The sequence below is a fragment of the Miniopterus natalensis genome, chromosome 1 (genome assembly GCF_054644295.1).
Source record: "Miniopterus natalensis isolate mMinNat1 chromosome 1, mMinNat1.hap1, whole genome shotgun sequence".
Taxonomy (NCBI): domain Eukaryota; kingdom Metazoa; phylum Chordata; class Mammalia; order Chiroptera; family Miniopteridae; genus Miniopterus; species Miniopterus natalensis.
Window position 1 is genome coordinate 141,971,508 of NC_142081.1, and position 18,445 is coordinate 141,989,952.

Here is an 18,445-nt window from a genome sequence, read left to right on the forward strand (position 1 = left end):
TGACAATTAGAGTGAATTAGGAGTGAGGAGGGGCTGGAGAGGGGAAGCTTCATTTCGAATTTTATATCCCCCTCAACACACCCACTATTTCCTCTCTTTCTTTCCTGCCTACTTCACATTTTCACTTCTCAGGTTTCCCTATAGTTTATGTGCAGTTCCGGGGAGGCATGGGGTCCCTGCGTGCCTGTCCCAGGACCTCGCACATAGTGGTGCTCAAATGACCACACTCATCGGGCAAACTTGATTTTTCATCTGCGTAAAGGGGAATCCGCACAGTTGAGAGTGAAGAATTTCTTTCTTTGTGATAAAATTTGTGACTGGGCATCGTTGCCTTTTATTTGATTTGTTAGATATGGCAGGATTTCATGTTTGCCTGTGCCCTTTATCCAACTGATCGGGACTTCGTGGATTCCGTGAAAACAGAAGTTGCTTACCAGGTACGTTATCACCTTTCCAAGAAGAAGGAAAAAGGCTTATGTTTTAGTTTTGCCTTTTGTTAAACTTCTCCACATTTCTTTTTGTTGTTCTCTTTACTAAATCTCATGAAAAATCACAGTCAGGTAATTGTCTTTTTAGATGATTCCACCCATTCTCATGGCTTTATCACTTTATGACTCTCAGATTTATCCCTGGCCCTGGCTTCTCTGCTGAATTCCTGGTTCTTACACCCAGCTACCTGCTCGGTGTCTCTAATTGGAGGCTTAATAGGTATCCCAAATGTAACATGTCCAAACCAAACTTATATTACCTTCCCTGAACTTGCTTTTCCTGCAGTTTTCAATATTGGCAATGCCAGTCTGAATTTCTCAGGTCAAATATTTAAAGTGATTCTTAACTCCTTGATTTCTTTTGCATTCCACATATACACACTTATGTTTATATTTGCAGATCTGTAAATGCAAGGAAGTGGTTATATCCGAGCTCCACCCATTGAAAAGGCCCAGAAACAATGAACAACCTAGTAATATTGAGCATCCTTATATTAAAATAATATTCCCATTAAAAGAAGGGCTTCTTAGAAAAGTGGCTGATTTCAGGTCTGGGACAGGAAATATACTAGATTATTATGGAATATTTTGACACACAGATAACAAGGAAGCTATCAAAGATATGCCAAAAGAACTTTGATGAGACTCTGACCAAACCAGAGTGGGACAATTTGAAGTTCAATAAGGATAAGAATGTCAGTGGATTGAAACCCATCAAGTGTGTTAAAATACCTCTAGTGGTGGTGTATTTGCATGGAAAACCTAGAGAAATGCAAGGAAGTGGTTACTGTAACACTCAAGATAGCAGTTATTTTGAAAGGAGGAAGGGACTGTGATTGGGAAGGGGCCTGTGAGGGCTTCTTGGGTGGTTGGTAAAATTTTTTTTCTTGGTGTGTGGGTGGTAGTTACAGACTGGGTTGACTTATAGTAATTTACTATGCCATAATTTCTTTTTCTTTATTTGTGTTTCATTTTTTTAAAAAGGTTTAAAAAATACAAATTGAATTATCCCTTGCTCAAAGCCCTCCGGATAAAGTGAAAGATCTGCAGCAGGCACTATCCTGTCTCTGCCTGCCTTTCCGCCACATCAAGTACCATCTCCCCCTTGCTGTATGCCCCGGAGCACCATCCCATCACCTTCCCTTGTGGACCGCTTCACTCATTCTCTTCTGGCCCCTCTTACCTTGCAAATGGCTTCCTCTGAGAAAAGCCTTCCTAAATCTGCAAATCTAGATGAGGTCATTTGCCCTTTGTGACACACATCACACTTTGAATTCCTTGTTCAGGTTTTGTCTCCTCTGTAAAGTTGCAATCTCCCTGAGGCCAGAACTTGTTCCCCTTTTTTCCACTCCCTGGCTGGATTATTCACAAGGTAGATAGATGGATGAATAAATGAATAACTTTAAAAGTTTTAATTATAGTTATGTAGGTTGTAAATATTTCAGGTTTTTTTTTAATCCTTACCGGAGGATATGTTTTTCACTGATTTTTTTTAGAGAGAGAGGAAGTGGGGAATAGAGAGAGAAACATCAATGTAAGAGAGAAACATTGATTGGTTGCCTCCCATATGCACCTCCACTGGGGCTTAAACCCTCAACTTAGGTATGTGCCCTGACCAGGAATCAAACCTGCAACCTTTTGGTGTACCGGATGACACTCCAACCAACTGAGCCCCCTGGCCAGGACACAAACATTTCAGTTTTATCTTTACTTTTATTTCATATAGATAACTAAAATATGATATCTGTGTGCCTTCAATTCTTTTATGTATTATTAAAGAGGAGAACTTTCTATGCAGTTTGTGAACATTTTAAAGTGAAGCTTACCATGAAGTTCTAGGCCAGTTTGAAGGGTGTCACAGAGTCACTGAAGCTTTTTGGGCCTTCGGTGTTTGTATTTGTACTTTTATCAGTACCACAAACATGCCAGTCACTACTGGTAGCAGCCCTCACTTACCTGGGCATATGTAGAAGCAAATAAAGGAAATGCTGTTTAGAAGGCTGGTTTAGAAAACAACAGGATGTTAATTTTTTATTTATTTTTTAACTATATCTTTATTGATTTCAGAGAGAGGAAGGGAGAGGCAGAGAGAGAGATAGAAACACCAATGATGAGAGAGTCATTAATAGGCTGCCTCCTTCATGGCCCTCACCGGGGATCGATCCTGCAACCCGGGCATGTGCCCTGACCAGGGATCGAACCTTGATCTCCTGTGTCCTAGGTTGATGCTTAACTGCTGAGCCATGCCAGCCGGGCAGGATGTTAATTTTTTAAAAAGAGGTGTAGCTCTTTAATACACCCTTAATGCATCTCTATATCATGTATGAATTACTTAGCATCTTGAATGGAGACCACAGTGGAAACATCAACTGGGATCCATCACTGTAATCATCCATTACAGTGAAAGAGAAGCGGTAAATACGAATGAGGTTATATTGCTAAAACATGTTGCACAAGAATTTCTCTCAAAATTCTTTCTCTTGCCCGGCGGGGCGTGACTCAGCGGTTGAACTTCGACCTAGGACCCAGGCGATCAGGGTTTGATTCCTGGTCAGGGCACATGCCCGGGTTGCGGGCTTGATCAATGACTTTCTCGTCATTGATGTTTCTATCTCTCTCTCCCTCTCCTTTCCTCTCTCTGAAATCGATAAAGATATATTTAAAAAAAAAAGAAATTCTTTCTCTTTCTCCCTCTGTTGTCCTCAAAGGTTTACTTGCCGTCTTCTATTGGGGTATATCTCCCAGTGTGTCAGAAGAACTAGATCTTTGCACTTTACATAGAGTTGGCCCACAGTGAGCCCAGGTCATGCAAACCTCAATTCTTAAGGCTGGCAGGGTTTTAGATAGATTCAGTAACTTACTCAGCCTTGTTGATTTCTTAGTACGTGACGATACTTTTTTCAGGAGACATCCTCTTGATGCCCTAATCTTTTTTTTTCTTTAGCATATTCCAAGTACTTGTCTTTAACTTCCAGAGTACCTCTGGTACTCATTTGCTTTGTAAAATCCTCTCTAGTCCTTATGGGTTTTGACCTTGGTGGAGACTTTGTGGGAACCTTGATACCTCTTTCAGCCAAAGTGTTTGTTTTGCCTCATTTGTTTCTTCACACAAAGCTCCATCTTGCTCTTGAGACAACTAACCCTGTGATGTAATGTAATGTCTCCTGTATCCCGTATTTCTTAGAACTTTATTGTGGCGAGTCAGATAATGATGAAGTTGATTTATTTTTCTTGTATTATAAAAGGGATTATGTTTTCTTTAGTTTTTATATAGCAGAGAAGAGGAGCCCTATCTTATCAGTGCTTAGAAAACCTAGATAAAAAGAATCTCAGAGATTTCTTAAAATGTATTCCCACAGGTAAAGTTATTAGTCATTTTCTAATGAGTTTTCTGACACATAAAAATTTATATGCAGAAATTCAGTGGTTATCATTTTATTAATATTATAGCTCTGAGGTTTTTTTTATGTTGAACATTTGAAAATTTTTTTATGTTTTCTTAAATTTTAGGTCAGGAGACTGAAATCTCATCCTTCCATCATCGTATGGAGTGGGAATAATGAAAATGAAGCGGCGCTGATGATGAACTGGTACAGCATAGACGCCGTAGACCTGCCTACCTACAAGAAAGACTATGTGGAACTGTATGTGAAAAACATTCGAGAGATCGTCTTGGAAGTAAGTAATGGTTTTTAATGCAGTTGAATTTAAGAACCTTTAAATTTAAGAACCTTTAAATTTAAAAATGGATCAGTTTGAATATTGGTATAGTGTATTTTTATGCCCTTTATTTCAGGGCAACCTTCAACAAAATCATTTTAAAGCAGAGAAGTCCATTGCAATACTGCAGCCTGTGAAAGGATTCATGGGTTTTGGACTTCTTTAAGAATTAATATATCAGTGGGACTCCCACACATACACTGATACTGTGCTTACAATTGCAGTCACAGACACTTTGGAGTCCAACCATGGATCCCCAGTTGTTGCAAATCTGTATATTAAATGATGTATTGGTATGCCACTTTGTTACTTTTCTTTTTTTAAAATGTATTAAGATAGTGAATTCTGTGAATTAATTTCCTAATGATAACCTGGTCTTAGTATAAGCTTTATATAGTTAAAATGCTTTCTTCTTTTACTTTATGCCAGATTTAATTTGCTAATATTTTAATTAGAATTAAAAAAATTCACATTCATAAGTGAAATTGATCTCTGGGAAGAATTGTAAACTCAAATACTTAGAGGAGCCAAATTTGTTTTTAAAAATTGAGTAAAGTAGATGAGGCTCACAAAGAGAGTAGGTGCTGTGGTAATAGGAGAATGGATGTTGGGCCTCATAACATTTATATTCAGTAAGCCTCTTCCAGCAGCTTTTCCATACAAACAGCCAGTCTCAGCTTGTGATGCAGACTTTCCTAAAATCTCTAAAAGGTTCACAAACCCTTTGCAGCTACTGACCTTGGGGTGCCCTGTACCTTTGGCTAAATGGCTCCAGGTCCAGCACTAGTGGCGGCTGGCCTCAGTTAGAAGCTTAGCCTTTCCCAGGTGGCTCCATGCCTAGCACAGGTGGCAACCACTTGTAGATCACTTGGCTCATACAAGGTGGACCCAGGCTGGGCACAGGCAGTGGCTGACCTTGACCTGCACCAGAGTCACTCCTAAGAGGCCCCAAATCAACATACCTATGACCAGCTTCAGACCACACCAGAACAGCACCCACCCACCTCTACAGATGACACACCCAAAGGGCAGATTCAGTAGTCATGATAGTCTAGCTAAAGCAAATTCTAGTTCGTGAAGTCAGCCCCTGCACAATAGTTCCTCCTCTGTAATCACAGCCATTTCTCACAACCAATAGACTGAGAATCTATTCTTCCCATTTACATACCAACATAAATCAAGGCTTAACTACAACTGGAGAGCACACACAACCCACACAAGGGACATCCCTGAAGCACCTGGATTAGGTGACCAGGGAGACTGTACCACTGGGCCCCACAAGATACCTACTACATAAGGCCACTCTATCAAAACCAGGAGATGTAGCAGATATACCTAATGCACAGAAACAAATACAGTGAGACAGCTAAAATGAGGACACAAAGAAACATACCCCAAATGAAAGAAAAGGAGAAATCACCAAAGAAAGAACTAAATAAAATGGAGACAATCTACCAGATGCAGACTTTAAAACACTGGTTATAAGGATGCTCAATGAACTTAGGGGAAGAGTGGACAATCTCAGTGAGAACTTTAACAAAGAGATAGGAACCATAAAAATAGAGATAGAAAACATAAAAAAGAAACAGTCAGAACTTAAGAATAAAACAGCTGAAATAAAAAATACATTTGAGGGAATCAACACATTAGATGAAGCAGAAGATCGAATCAGAGATTTGGAAGATAAGGTAGCAGAAAGCAATTAATCAGAAGAGCAAAAAGAAAAATGAATTAAAAAAAATAGTTTAAGGGGCCTCTGGGTGAACATGAAGTGTACTAACATTTACATCATAGGGATACCAGAAGGAAAGACAGAGAGCAAGGGTGTGTAAACCTATTTGAAGAAATAATGACAGAAAACTTTCCTAACCTGGCAAAGGAAAAAGACACACAAATCCAGGAAGCACATCTCAAACAAGGTGAACCCAAAGAGTCCCACACCAAGACACATCATAATTAAAATGGCAGAGGTTAAAGACAAAGAGGGAATCTTAAAAGCAGCAAGAAAAAAGCAATTAGTTACCTACAAGGGAGCTCCCATAAGACTGTTAGCTGATTTCTCAACAGAAACTTTGCAGGTCAGAAAAGATTGGCATGACATATTCTAAGTATTGAAAAGCAAGTACCTATAACCAAGATCACTCTACCTAGCAAAGCTATCATTTATAGTCAAAGGACAGATAAAGAGTGTCCCAGACAAGAAAAAGCTAAAGGAGTTTATTACCACCAAACCAGTATTACATGAATTGTTAAAAGGTCTTTGTTAAGAAGAAGAAGAAAAAAGATCAAAATATGAATAATAAAATGGCAATAACTACATACCTATCAATAATTACTTTAAATGTAAATGGATTAAGTGCTTCAATCAAAAACATAGGGTGGCTGAATAGATAAGAAAATAAGACTCACATATATGCTGTCTACCCACTTCAGATGGAAAGACACACACAGACTGAAAGTAAAGGGATGGCAAAAGATATTTCATGCAAATGCAAATAAGACAGATGCTGAGGTAGCAATACGTACATCAGAAAAAATAGACTTTAAAGCAAAATCTATAGCCCAGCTGGCGTGGCCCAGTGGTTGAGCATCGACTTATGATCCAGGAGATTGTGGTTTGATTTCTGGTCAGGGAACATGCCTGGGTTTCAGGCTCGATCCCCAGTAGATGGTGTGCAGAAAGCAGCCGATCAATGACTCTGTCATCATTGATGCTTCTATCTCTCTTTCTCTCTCTCCCTTCCTCTCTCTGAAACCAATAAAGACATATTTTCAAAAAATAATAAATTAATTAAAAAACAAAAAACAAAGGCTATTTAACAAGAGACAAAGAAAGATCCATTAATCCCATTTCTGGGTATTTATCCAAAGAAACTCAAAACGCTAAATAAAAAATACAATACACCCCTATGTTTAATGCAGCATTATTTACAATAGCCAAGATATGGAAGCAACCTAAGTGTCCATTGATAGACAAATAAATAAAGAAGATGTGGTATGTATGTACAATGGAATATTACTCATCCATAAAAAGAGTAAAATCTTGCTATTTGTGACAAATTGGATGGTCCTAGAGGGTATCATGCTAAGTGAAGTAAGTCAGACAGAGAAAGACAAATATATCATTTTACTTATATGTGGCATCTAAAATACAAAATAAATAAACAAACAAAAAAACCAGACTCATCAATACAGAGAAGATTTCGATGGTTGCTAGATGGGAGGGGGTTGAGGAGATGAATAAAAAGGGGAAGGGATTAAGATATGCAAATTTCCAGTTATAAAAACAGCCATGGGTATGTAAAGTACAACGTAGGGAATACAGTCAATAATATTATAATAACTACTATAGTGTCAGATGGGTATTTGACTTATTTGAGTGATCACTTCATAAGTTATATAAATATCTAATCACTGTGTGGTACATCTGAAACTAATATAATACTGTATATCAATTGTAATTGAAGTAGAAAAAATATTTAAAAAATTTTGTAAGTGCTAAAGTAGAATTTGCTATATATAACATATGAATGTGTTGGCATGTGATATAAGGGGCAAATATAGAGGAAAGAGCTGGTTCCCAACTCCACTTAAGGTGGTTCTCTTTGCACCACTCTTTGTTTCATAGGCATAGCATACTGTATTTACTACAGGCAAACATATGTTAATACAAATGGCCTCTTTTTTTTTTTTTTTTTTTCTGAAAGGGAGCAGCATTTTTGTTTGTTTTGAAGTAATGTCTTCAAAAATTTAACTTTTTGGCTCAGCGGTTGGGCGTCGACCTAGGATCTAGGCAATCGGGGTTTGATTCCCGTTCAGGGCACATGCCTGGGTTGCGGGTTAGATAGTTGATCAATGACTCTCTCAGCATTGATGTTTCTATCTCTCTCTCTCTCCCTCTCCTTTCCTCTCTCTGAAATCAATAAAGGTATACTTTTTAAAAAATTAACTTTTAAAGACTTTAATGTTTAACACGTGATTTAATGATCTGATTGTATTTACAATTTTAATTGGTAATTAGATGTTTTAAGTATTTGGCTATATCCTGAAGCATTTGAAATGGGATATATTTAAAAGAATACTGTGTGATTTTGCCCAAATTTGCCCAGCTGATGGCACTATTCTATTTATGTGAAGAAACTTCAGTGAGAATATCTGAAAAAATAGGTTTAAATTTTTAGCTTATCTGACATGCTAAGTCATATGTCATGAAGAATTTTTCTATTCACAAAATGTGGTAGTTTAAGCTTTAATTAATATTTATAGAACATTTATTTTATAGTCTTTTAAATCACAGTATTAGTATTTTTCATATCTGATGGATTTAAGAAATGGATTTTCATATCTGAGGATTTTCATTTCATAGCTTAATTATTAAGTGGTCATGACTCCAAGCCCTTACTGGGCTAGTAAATGTCTGTGTAATCTTGGGCAAGTTACTTAATCTCTACTTTCTTATCTATAAAACAATAGGGGCTAATTCTTAAGAGTTGTTATGTGGATTAAGTGAGATAATGAATGGAAGGTGCATTACTGGATTCTGGCACATAGTAGACTTTTAATTAATGCTAGTCAGCATTATCATTCTTTGTTGGTTTTACTAAACAAGCTGGGTCTTCAGATAGTTACAAACCTTAATCTCTAATGTTAACATTACATTCTTGAACTTAAAAAATTAGCTTCATCCTAATGAGTTTGGCTCAGTGGTTAGAGTCAGTCTGTGGACCGAAGGGGGCTGGGTTTGATTCCAGCCAAGGGCACGTACTGGGTTGCAGGCTCGGCCCCCAGTTGGGGTGTGAATGGGAGGCAACCACTCAATGTGTCTCTCTCACATTGATGTCTCTTTCTTTCTCTCTCTCTCTCTCTCTCCTCCCCTTCCACTCTCTCTGAGAAAGCAATGGAAAAAATATCCTCAGGTGAGGATTAAAAAAAATTAGCTTCTATGGTGCCACTGCATCTCCATATTTGAAGTGGGAATGTGATGCCTTTTTCATAAGTGATCTATATATTTTAAAATGATTATCTGAGCAATAATGGATGTTTGCCAATTTCTTTGAAGATGGGCAAGATTAAGTCTATGTAATCATTACTGTTGTTATTTCTATGAAAGCATAAAGCATTTAAGAAAAAGGGCCATGAATGGATCTATCCACACATTAATTGTAATAATTAGTTTCTTATTGTACATCATGCTTTTAAAAAATAGTCATTCTCAACTTAACAAGGAGGTAAAAGATCTGTACTCAGAACACTAGAACACTGAAAAAAGAGATAGAAGAAGATATAAACAAGTGGAAGAATATACTGTGTTCATGGATTGGTAGAATTAATATCATTAAAATATCCATACTACCCAAAGCAATCTATAGATTCAATGCAGTCCCTATTAAAATACCAACAGCATATTTCACAGATCTAGAACAAATACTACAAAAATTTACATGGAACCAAAAAAGACCTTGAATAGCCACAGCCATCTTGAGAAAGAAGAACAAAGTTGGAGGGATCATAGCACTGGATATCAAGCTATACTACAAAGCCACTGTAATTAAAACAACCTGTTACTGGCACAAGAACAGGCATATATATCAATGGAACAGAACAGAGAATCCAGAAATTGACCCAAGCTATTATGTTCAATTAATATTTGACAAAGGAGGCAAGAACATACAATGGAGTAAAGACAGTCTTTTCAATAAATGGTGTTGGGATAAATGGACAAGTACATGCAAAAAAATGAAACTAGACCATCAACTTACACAAGAACAAACTCAAAATGGATAAAAGTCTTAAGTGTAAGATGTGAAACCATAAAAATCCTAGAAGAAAACGTAGGCCACAAAATATCAGACATCTCACATAGCAGAATTTTCACTCATACAATGCCTAGAGCAAGAGAAACAAAGGAAAAAATAAACAAATGGGATTACATCAAGATAAAAAGCTTCTGCACAGCCAAAGAAACCAGCATCAAATTGCAAAGGGAAACCTTTGTATGGAAGAACATATTTGTCAATGATACATCTGATAAGGGGTTAATTTCCAAAATATATAAAGAACTCATACCACTCAACAAAAGACAAACAATTCAGTTAAAAAATGAGCAAAGGACCAGAATAGACACCTCTCCAAAGAGGACATACAGGTGACAAAGAGACATATGAAAAAATGGTCAACATTGCTAATCATCGGAAAGATGCAAATTAAAACCACAATTAGGTATCACTTCACACCTGTAAGAATGGCTGCCATCAACAAATCAACAAACAAATGCTGATGAAGATGTGGAGAAAAGGGAACCCTAGTACACTGCTGGCGGGAATTCAGACTGGCGTATCCACTTTGGAAAACAGTATGGAGGTTCCTCAAAAAATTAAAAACTGACCTGCCATTTGACCCAGTGATATCACTTCTAGGATATATCTTAACAAAGCCAAAACACTAATCAGAATTTCTGCACCCCTGTGTTCATAGCAATACAATTTACAATAGCTAAGATCTGGAAACAGCCCAAGTGCCCATCAGTAGATAAATGGATAAAATGCTGTCGTGCATTTATACCATGGAATACTATGCAGATGTAAAAAAGAAGGATCTCTCACCGTTTGAGACAGCATGGAGGGACCTGGAGAGTATTATGCTAAGTGAAATAAGCCAGTCAGAGAAAGACAAGTATCACATGATCTCACTCATATGTGTAATCTAATGAACAGAATAAACTGACGATCAAAATAGATCCAGAAACATAGAAGCGTGAAACAGACGAATCTCAGAGGGAAGGCAGGGGGTGGGTGTGGGTGGGGAGAGATTAACCAAAGATTTTATATGCATATATGCATAACCCATGGACACAGATAATAGTGTGGTGAAGTCTTGGGAGAGGAGTGGGTTGGGGGTAGAGGGGATCAATGGGGAAAAAGGGGGACATTTGTAATACTTTGAACAATAAAGATAAATGAAAAGAAAAAGATTTTTTTGGTTTATCTTATGGTATCTCTTGGTCTGAATAAACATTTAAGGTCATGACCTCTTAGAAAGTGGTCATCTGTGAGAAAGACTAAAAATCAGGCCTCAAGGGGAGATGATACAAAAATGGAAAGAAATCATAGTGCTGCATCATTAGGGGTGAATATTTTTAGGGAGAGACTCATTAGTAATTTTACTGACTAGCTCATCTTAGCAAATTGTTCAAGAATCCAAAGAAATGGAGGGAAATCAATCAAGCTTGGTTGATTAAGGCCAATTGATCGACCTCCAATTTTATTTCAAAGCCATTATAACAGAATATTGTTTAAAATGTAAGAGCACCTACAATCTTACCATGCATTTTAACGTTTTAAATTCAACCAACATCTGCTGTGTACCTATCAGTAGGAGCATTTGCAGTGCTGTGGGGAAACTGTTTTTCTCCTGGGGCTTACAGTCTGCTCTCAGGGGAAGATATACTGGGTAGGGTGAAAGAAGTGCTATGAAATAGGCAGTTCCAGAATGGTGGGAAGAACCATTCTTTTTAAATGGAAGGATCTAGGAAGGCTTTTAAGTAAAAGGTGACATTCAAACCAAGCCTTAAAGGTGGAGTAGAATTTGAGGCAAAGAATTATTCAGTAGGTAAGTGTTTTAGGCCATAAAGGTCAAAGTTTGTGAAAGTATGTAGGAAGCAGCAAGCAGTGCCCAGCACTTGAAGCAAAGGACTCCTGATTTGGTGTTGGAAAGTCAAAGATGGAATAGGCAGCTTGGAAACAAGTCTTAAAGGGACTTTGAATGTTGTGGAGTTGGACTTTATTCGGTTGACAGGAGGAAGCTATTGGACATTTGAGGGAGGGGAGGAACTTCATCTGATCCATTCTGGAAGGTACCTTTACTAGCAAAGAGTTAAGGAGGTGAGAGATTCTAGGTGAGGAAACCAGTTATAAAAACTAGGAATTTCAAGTTATTGAGAATAATGGATGTCAGATATTGATATATTAATTATGATTATTATATTTATTATAATTAATATTCTTATTAGATAGTAATGGTATAAGTGCTTTATAGAATTTTTAATTTAACTTTTACAACTACCCTGGAATGTAAGTAATATAATCTTTATTTGAGAGATGAAGGCATTGGAGGGTTACAAAAATTAATTGTTCAGGTTATATTGGTTATAGGTAGTAGAGTGGGGCTGGAAATGATGGAAAAAGTGGAGTGATAGAAAAAATATTTGAATTCAGAGTGACTGAATGTGGGAGGTAAAAGAGAGAGAGGGAGAAATTGAAGCTGGCTCTTACTTGGGTACCCTTAGTGAAGGTCGGAAGCACAGTCAAATAAGTTTGTGAATAAAAGTAAGGAATTCTGCTTTGAAAGGTTGGATTTCAGATGGTGGCAGGACAAGCCAGTGGGAAGTGTGGAGCTGGTTATTGGGAGTGGAGTGTGGAGGTGAAGTAGTCTGGGAGTAATCTGAACATTAGTTAGAGGGGGCACCTTGGGAGAGGATACAGACTAAGAGAGGCTGAAGAGAGAGCTCCATCCATCTGAGACGGAGAGGGGCGCTGGGGAAGGAAGAATCGAAAAGATCTGGGAGAACCATGTAGTGAAGGAGCCCCTGGAGTTGAGAGAACTTCAGAAATAATGGGTGGTAAATATAGGGTGTCTCCCCAAAATGTATACACACACTTTGAATAATTATAAAGGCAGTGTTTATTAAAATACATTTTATTTTCAAAATTGAGCTATCAACTGTTAAAGTGTATATACATTTTGGGGTGGGGGGGGACACCCTGTAGGTCACTTACTGCACACCAAAGAAGGAGGAATGTGGGATTTTTGCTTTATTTGGCAAGTAGAAGACAATGGGTAGTTTTTGAAAAAACAAACAAAACCGAAAATAATTTTAGTGAAGTGGAATGATCAGAACTTAATGTCAGGGGCTGAGGAGTGAGTGGGTGGTAAAGCAATCTGCTAGACTGCAGGGGACAAAGGGATTTCTTCATCAGGGTGAGAGGAGTCTTTAGGCTGAGGGAACAGGGCAGTAGACAGATTTTTTTTTGAGTGAAGGATAAGTTATTGGCTGCAGTTCTAGAGTAAAATAAAAAGATGATCAGAATACAGACAGAGTCTGGCAAATAAAAGAAGTAGGTTTTTGTTTGTTTGTTTGTTTTTCTATGACAGAAGAGAAACAAGAAAAAATGGATGGATCTACCAAAAAAGTGAAACCTAATGGAGAAAGCTATTTTCTGATCTATTTCTCTGGGAGGCCTCACTGGTCTTCTATAATAAGTTTTATATTTCCAAAGAGCCCTGTATTTTTCCTTCAAAACACTCATCACCCTTCCCACACTTGTTCAGCATCTGGTTTCACCACCAGATTTCAATCTACTCTTTTAAGAGGTCAGCCAGATGTCTGTTTTGTTCCCTGCGGAGCCTCCCGTACATAGAAGGAGCTGCATGCCTGGCGCAGAGCCAGGGCTCCAGAGATTTGATGTATTAATACTGGACAACATCACAGGTTTTCTCTATTTTTTCAGTGCTGCAAAATGCCTGACACACAATGAACACTTGGCACATACTCACTAAATGAACGATTCTTCTCAGTGCAATAGGAAGTGAGTTCATCTGTTCAGATGATAACTAAAACATTTAGTTTTACCTGTGTGCTGGGCACTACATTAAGTACGGATACGTTGGCTGCTATAGCAGATAAACCACAGAGTTACACTGGTTCACGTAATAAAAGTTTCTTACTCACTAAATCTACAAAATGTCTGCTCCTGATTGACAAACAGCTCTCCTCCTTTCAGAGACATAGTCTCCTTCCATCTTCTAGTCCTGCCATCTCCCAGGCTCCTGGCCCCAGAGGTACAGAGAGGTGAGGAAAGCACTTCCTAAGGGCAACTATAGATTATGGAAATGGGAACATGAATTTTGGTGGACACTTAGCCACCTCTTCTACACATAAGTTCCTTACCACTTACGATAGCCCTATGAAGGAGGTACTGTTATCCCCATTTTACAGATAAGGTAACTGAGGCTTACACCTGTCCAAAAACAATAAGGTTTTGATTTGGGATTTAAACTTAGGTCTATCTGACTCCATAGCCTCTAGACTGGTGTTTCTCAAGTGGAGGCAATTCTGTCCCCAAGGGACAAGGGGACATTTGATAATTTTTGGGGGCCGGGATGGGAGTTACTACTGGCACCTCGTGGGTAGAAGCCAGGAATGCTACTAAACATCCTAGAATGCATAGGACACCCCAATGCTCAACATACACACAAAACAAAAAATTATCAGGCCCCAAATGTCAGCAGTGCCAAGGTGAGGTATTCTGCACTGGTCTGTACATTACTCACCGTGGTAGAAGGTAAGGTCGCTGCAAGACATGATTGAACAAGATTAGGAGCAGCTGCTGTGAGGAATAAGGGAGCTGTTCGTTATGAAAGGTTGGAAAGGACTGGTGACAGCAGGGAGGTGCTGGTGGTTGTTTAATGTGGAGGAAGGCGAATGGTTCTATTATTTTTTCTGTTGGCTACTTGGCATTTCTGGATCGTGATAGTATTTTTGAAGAAATAAGTTGTCTGTACTTTATCTTTGAAACCATTTTGTTTCTGGACTCAGGGAGACAAGACTCGTCCTTTTATCACATCCAGTCCTACAAATGGGGACGAATCCATTGCAGAAGGCTGGCTCTCTTCCTACCCGTATGACAATCATTTTGGTGATGTACATTTTTATGACTACCTCAGTGATTGCTGGGATTGGAAAATTTTCCCAAAAGCTCGATTTGCATCTGAATATGGATATCAGTCCTGGCCTTCCTTCACTACATTAGAAAAGGTAAGTCATCTTTGATTTCCCAGAGATTCAGAATGGTGGCCTTTGGGCATATGTCACTTCTTCAATAGTGGTTCAGAAAACCAAATGAAATCTACTTATTTTAAATTATTTTTTTGGAAGAAGATGAGAAGAAATAGCTTTATTTTCTTTAACTGTTGGGGAGCTGAGCTAAACTTTTGTAGTCATCATTTTGGGGATCATAACTTTTCTATATTGCTTTTAATTATGTTCCTTCAGGAGCATTTAAAAAATAAATGGGAGTCTGTGGCTCCTTAAGCCTGATTTATTATTACACATGAAAATAACTGTCACTTGCTATTTTCTGTATACCCTACAACTTCTTAAAAAATTATTTGCAGATATTCAGAATTGGATAGTTTACTACAGTAAGAGAAATGAATGTGATAAACAAGTCTTTGTCTAATGTTATCACGTCGTATTATTCATTTCTTTTCTCTCCTCTTTCATTTCCTCTTCTTCCTCCTTTCTCTTCATGTTGGTGTATTTGATTTTCAGTATGGCATTTCACTTTCTCCGTTCCTGATGATTCAGTTTCATAGGTGGATTCAGTTTTAGAATTCTTTGCGTTCTTTTTAAAACAGCTTTAGTGAGATATAATTCACTGATCATATAGGGCACCCATTTAATGTATGCAGTTTAATAGTTTTCAGGATATTCTCAGAGTAGTGCAGCCATCAACATGATCTAATTTTAGAACATTTTCATCACCCCCAAAGAAACCTGTACCCATTAGCAGTCACTCTTCACTCTGTCATTCCCATCAGCTCTAGGCACCACTAATCTCCTTTGCATTTCTATGTATTTGCTTGTTCTGCATATTTTATATCATTGAAATAATAAAATGTGTGATCATTTGAGACTGACTTTTTTCACTCAGAATAAATTATTCAGGGTCCACCTATGTTGTATTATTTATTAGTATGTTGCTCTTTTTTATCGCTGAATAATATTCCATTGTGTGGATATACCACATTTTGTTTGTCCATTTATCATTTGATATATCTTTGTGTTATTCCTACTTTTTGGCTATTATGAATAATGCTGCTATGAACATTTGTATACTGTTTTTATGTGAACATCTATTAAGTTATGCCTAGGAGTGGAATTGCTGGGTCATATGGTAACTCTGTGTTTAACATTCCAAGGGATTACCAAAGTGTTTTCCAAGTGGCTCCATCGTTTTACATTTCCACTAACAATGTATGAGGGTTTCAGTTTCTTTACATTCTTGCTAATACTTGTTATTTTCCATTTCCTTTTTTTTTTTTTGCATTTCCTTGGACATTTATATTTACAGGAAATTTGTATTTCTTTGGCTATCATGTTGATCATGTTTTCATGGGCTTGGTGTTCATTTATATATCTTCCTTGGAGAAATATATATTCAGATCTTTTGTCCATTTTTTTAATTGGGTTGTAAGATATACATATTCTGTATATATTCTTTATCAGATATATGATTTGTGGATATTTTGTTGCAGTTTGTGAGTTGTCTTTCTTCTTACTTGATGGTAACATTGAAAGCACAAACATTTTTTAATTTTGATGAAATCCTATTTATCAATCTTCTCTTTTATCTTTTGTGCTTTTGGTATTGTATCTAAGAAATTATTGCCTAACCTAGATCACAAAGGTTTACTCCAGTGTTGTTTTCGAGTTTCAGCTTTTAAATTTAGGTTTGTGATTTATTATTATTCTGTATGGTGTGAGGTAGGTGCCCAGGTTCGTTCTTTTGCATGTGAATAGCCAATTGACCCAACACTATTTATTGAAACATCATTCCTTCCCTCACTGAATTCTCTTCACCTATTTGTTGAGAATCAACTTACTACAAATGTTAAGATTTATTTTTGGATTTTCAATTTTGTTCCATTGGTTTGTGTGTCTATTTTATGTCAGTATGCACTGTCATGATTACTGCAGCTTTGTAGTAAGTTTTGAAAGCAGAAAGTATGAGTCTACCAGCTTTGTTCTTTCCAGATTGTTTTGACTGTTCTGGGTGTTTTGCATGTCCATATGAATTTTAGGATCACTTTGCCAGTTTCTGTAAAAAAGCCAGCGGGAGTTTGATAGGGATTGTGTTGAATCTGTAGATCTGTTTGCAAAGTATTGCCCTTGTAACAATATTGTCTTCTGATTCCTGAACAGGTGATGTCTTCTTTAATTTTGTAGTTCTTAGTGTACTAGTCTTATACTTCTTTAGCTAAATTTATTCCTAAATATTTTATTCTTTTTTGGTGCTATTGTAAATGAAATTGTTTTCTTAATTTTATTTTCAGATTGTTCATTACTAGTGTTATAAAGATACAATTGATTTTTTTTTTTTTTTGTAAATTGAACTTATGTTCTGCAACCTTGCAGAACTCATTTATTAGCCCTAATAGTTTTTTTTTTCCTAAAATTTTTTAGGGATTTCTGTATAAAAAAAAACATGTCATCTGCAGATAGAGGTTGTTGTATTTCTTCCTTTTCAATCTGGATGCCTTTTATTTACTTTTCTTGCCTAATTGCTCTGACTAGGACCTCCAGTACAATGTATAATAGAAGTGGTAAGATCAGACATCCTTGTCTCATTCCTTTCCTTAGGGAGAAAGCTTTCAGTCTTTTACTATTTAGTGTGATGTTAACTTTAGGTTTTTCATACATCCTCTTTGTCAGGCTGAGGCAGTTTCCTTTTATTCCTAGTTTGTTGAGTGTTTATATCAAAAAGGGTGTTGGATTTTGTCTAGCGCTTTTTGTTCATCTATTGAAATGATCATGTAGTTCTTGGCCCCCCTCTCCCATCACTTGTGTAAAGTAACCACAAAGTTTTAAGACAATTTCAAAATCTTTCTCAATTTCACCACCTGAACACAACTATACCTACTTCTACATATCAAAGTGATGTTGTATTTTTAGCTTTAATAATAATAAGTTTAGTGTTGCCCCTTAGTTGTTTTTTTTATTACTTTCATGTTGGGGGACTGATCTTTTGGGAATACTATTATTTCAAATGAAGGAGGTTGAGGTTCAGTATCTTAGGCAGGAACAAGTGTTGAGAATGGGAATGAAGGAATGAAAGAAGCAAAAATATTTACTGAGCAGATGCTCTGTACCAGGTACACATTATTTTATTTAATAGTAATCCCCCCTCTTCCACTTTGACTGAGGCCCAGGAGGAAACCAAGGCAGTGGAGACTTGAGGGTTCTCTCACTCTGTCCCTAGGTAGTGAGTAATATATCTGGATTCAAACTTACTATTAAACCCCAAAGCTGATCACTTTCTTTTTACTACATTTCAGAAAGGTGAGTTTTAGAAATTGCTAAACCTTTTTCTTAAATGTATAAGCATTTCTACTCACCTCCTGAAAAGAATGGAATTGACATGTTTTTGTGATATGTCTGATGGTGTCCAGAGAAACTC

General features: G+C 37.2%; 1 protein-coding gene across 4 annotated transcripts in view; it reads left to right on the plus strand.

The window, feature by feature from the left end:
* MANBA (mannosidase beta) overlaps positions 1 to 18,445 on the plus strand; it is a 103,367-nt gene that overhangs the window by 48,262 nt on the left and 36,660 nt on the right. For all 4 annotated transcript variants that reach the window (XR_015715902.1, XR_001604040.2, XR_015715900.1 and 1 more), the window contains exons 10-12: positions 351 to 437; positions 3,999 to 4,166; positions 14,803 to 15,021. Coding sequence is in view for 1 of the 4 variants with exons in the window: in XM_016223600.2 (XP_016079086.2) it covers positions 351 to 437; positions 3,999 to 4,166; positions 14,803 to 15,021 (474 nt within the window). In the remaining 3 variants the exon portion in view is untranslated. The remainder of the gene's footprint in view (positions 1 to 350; positions 438 to 3,998; positions 4,167 to 14,802; positions 15,022 to 18,445) is intronic.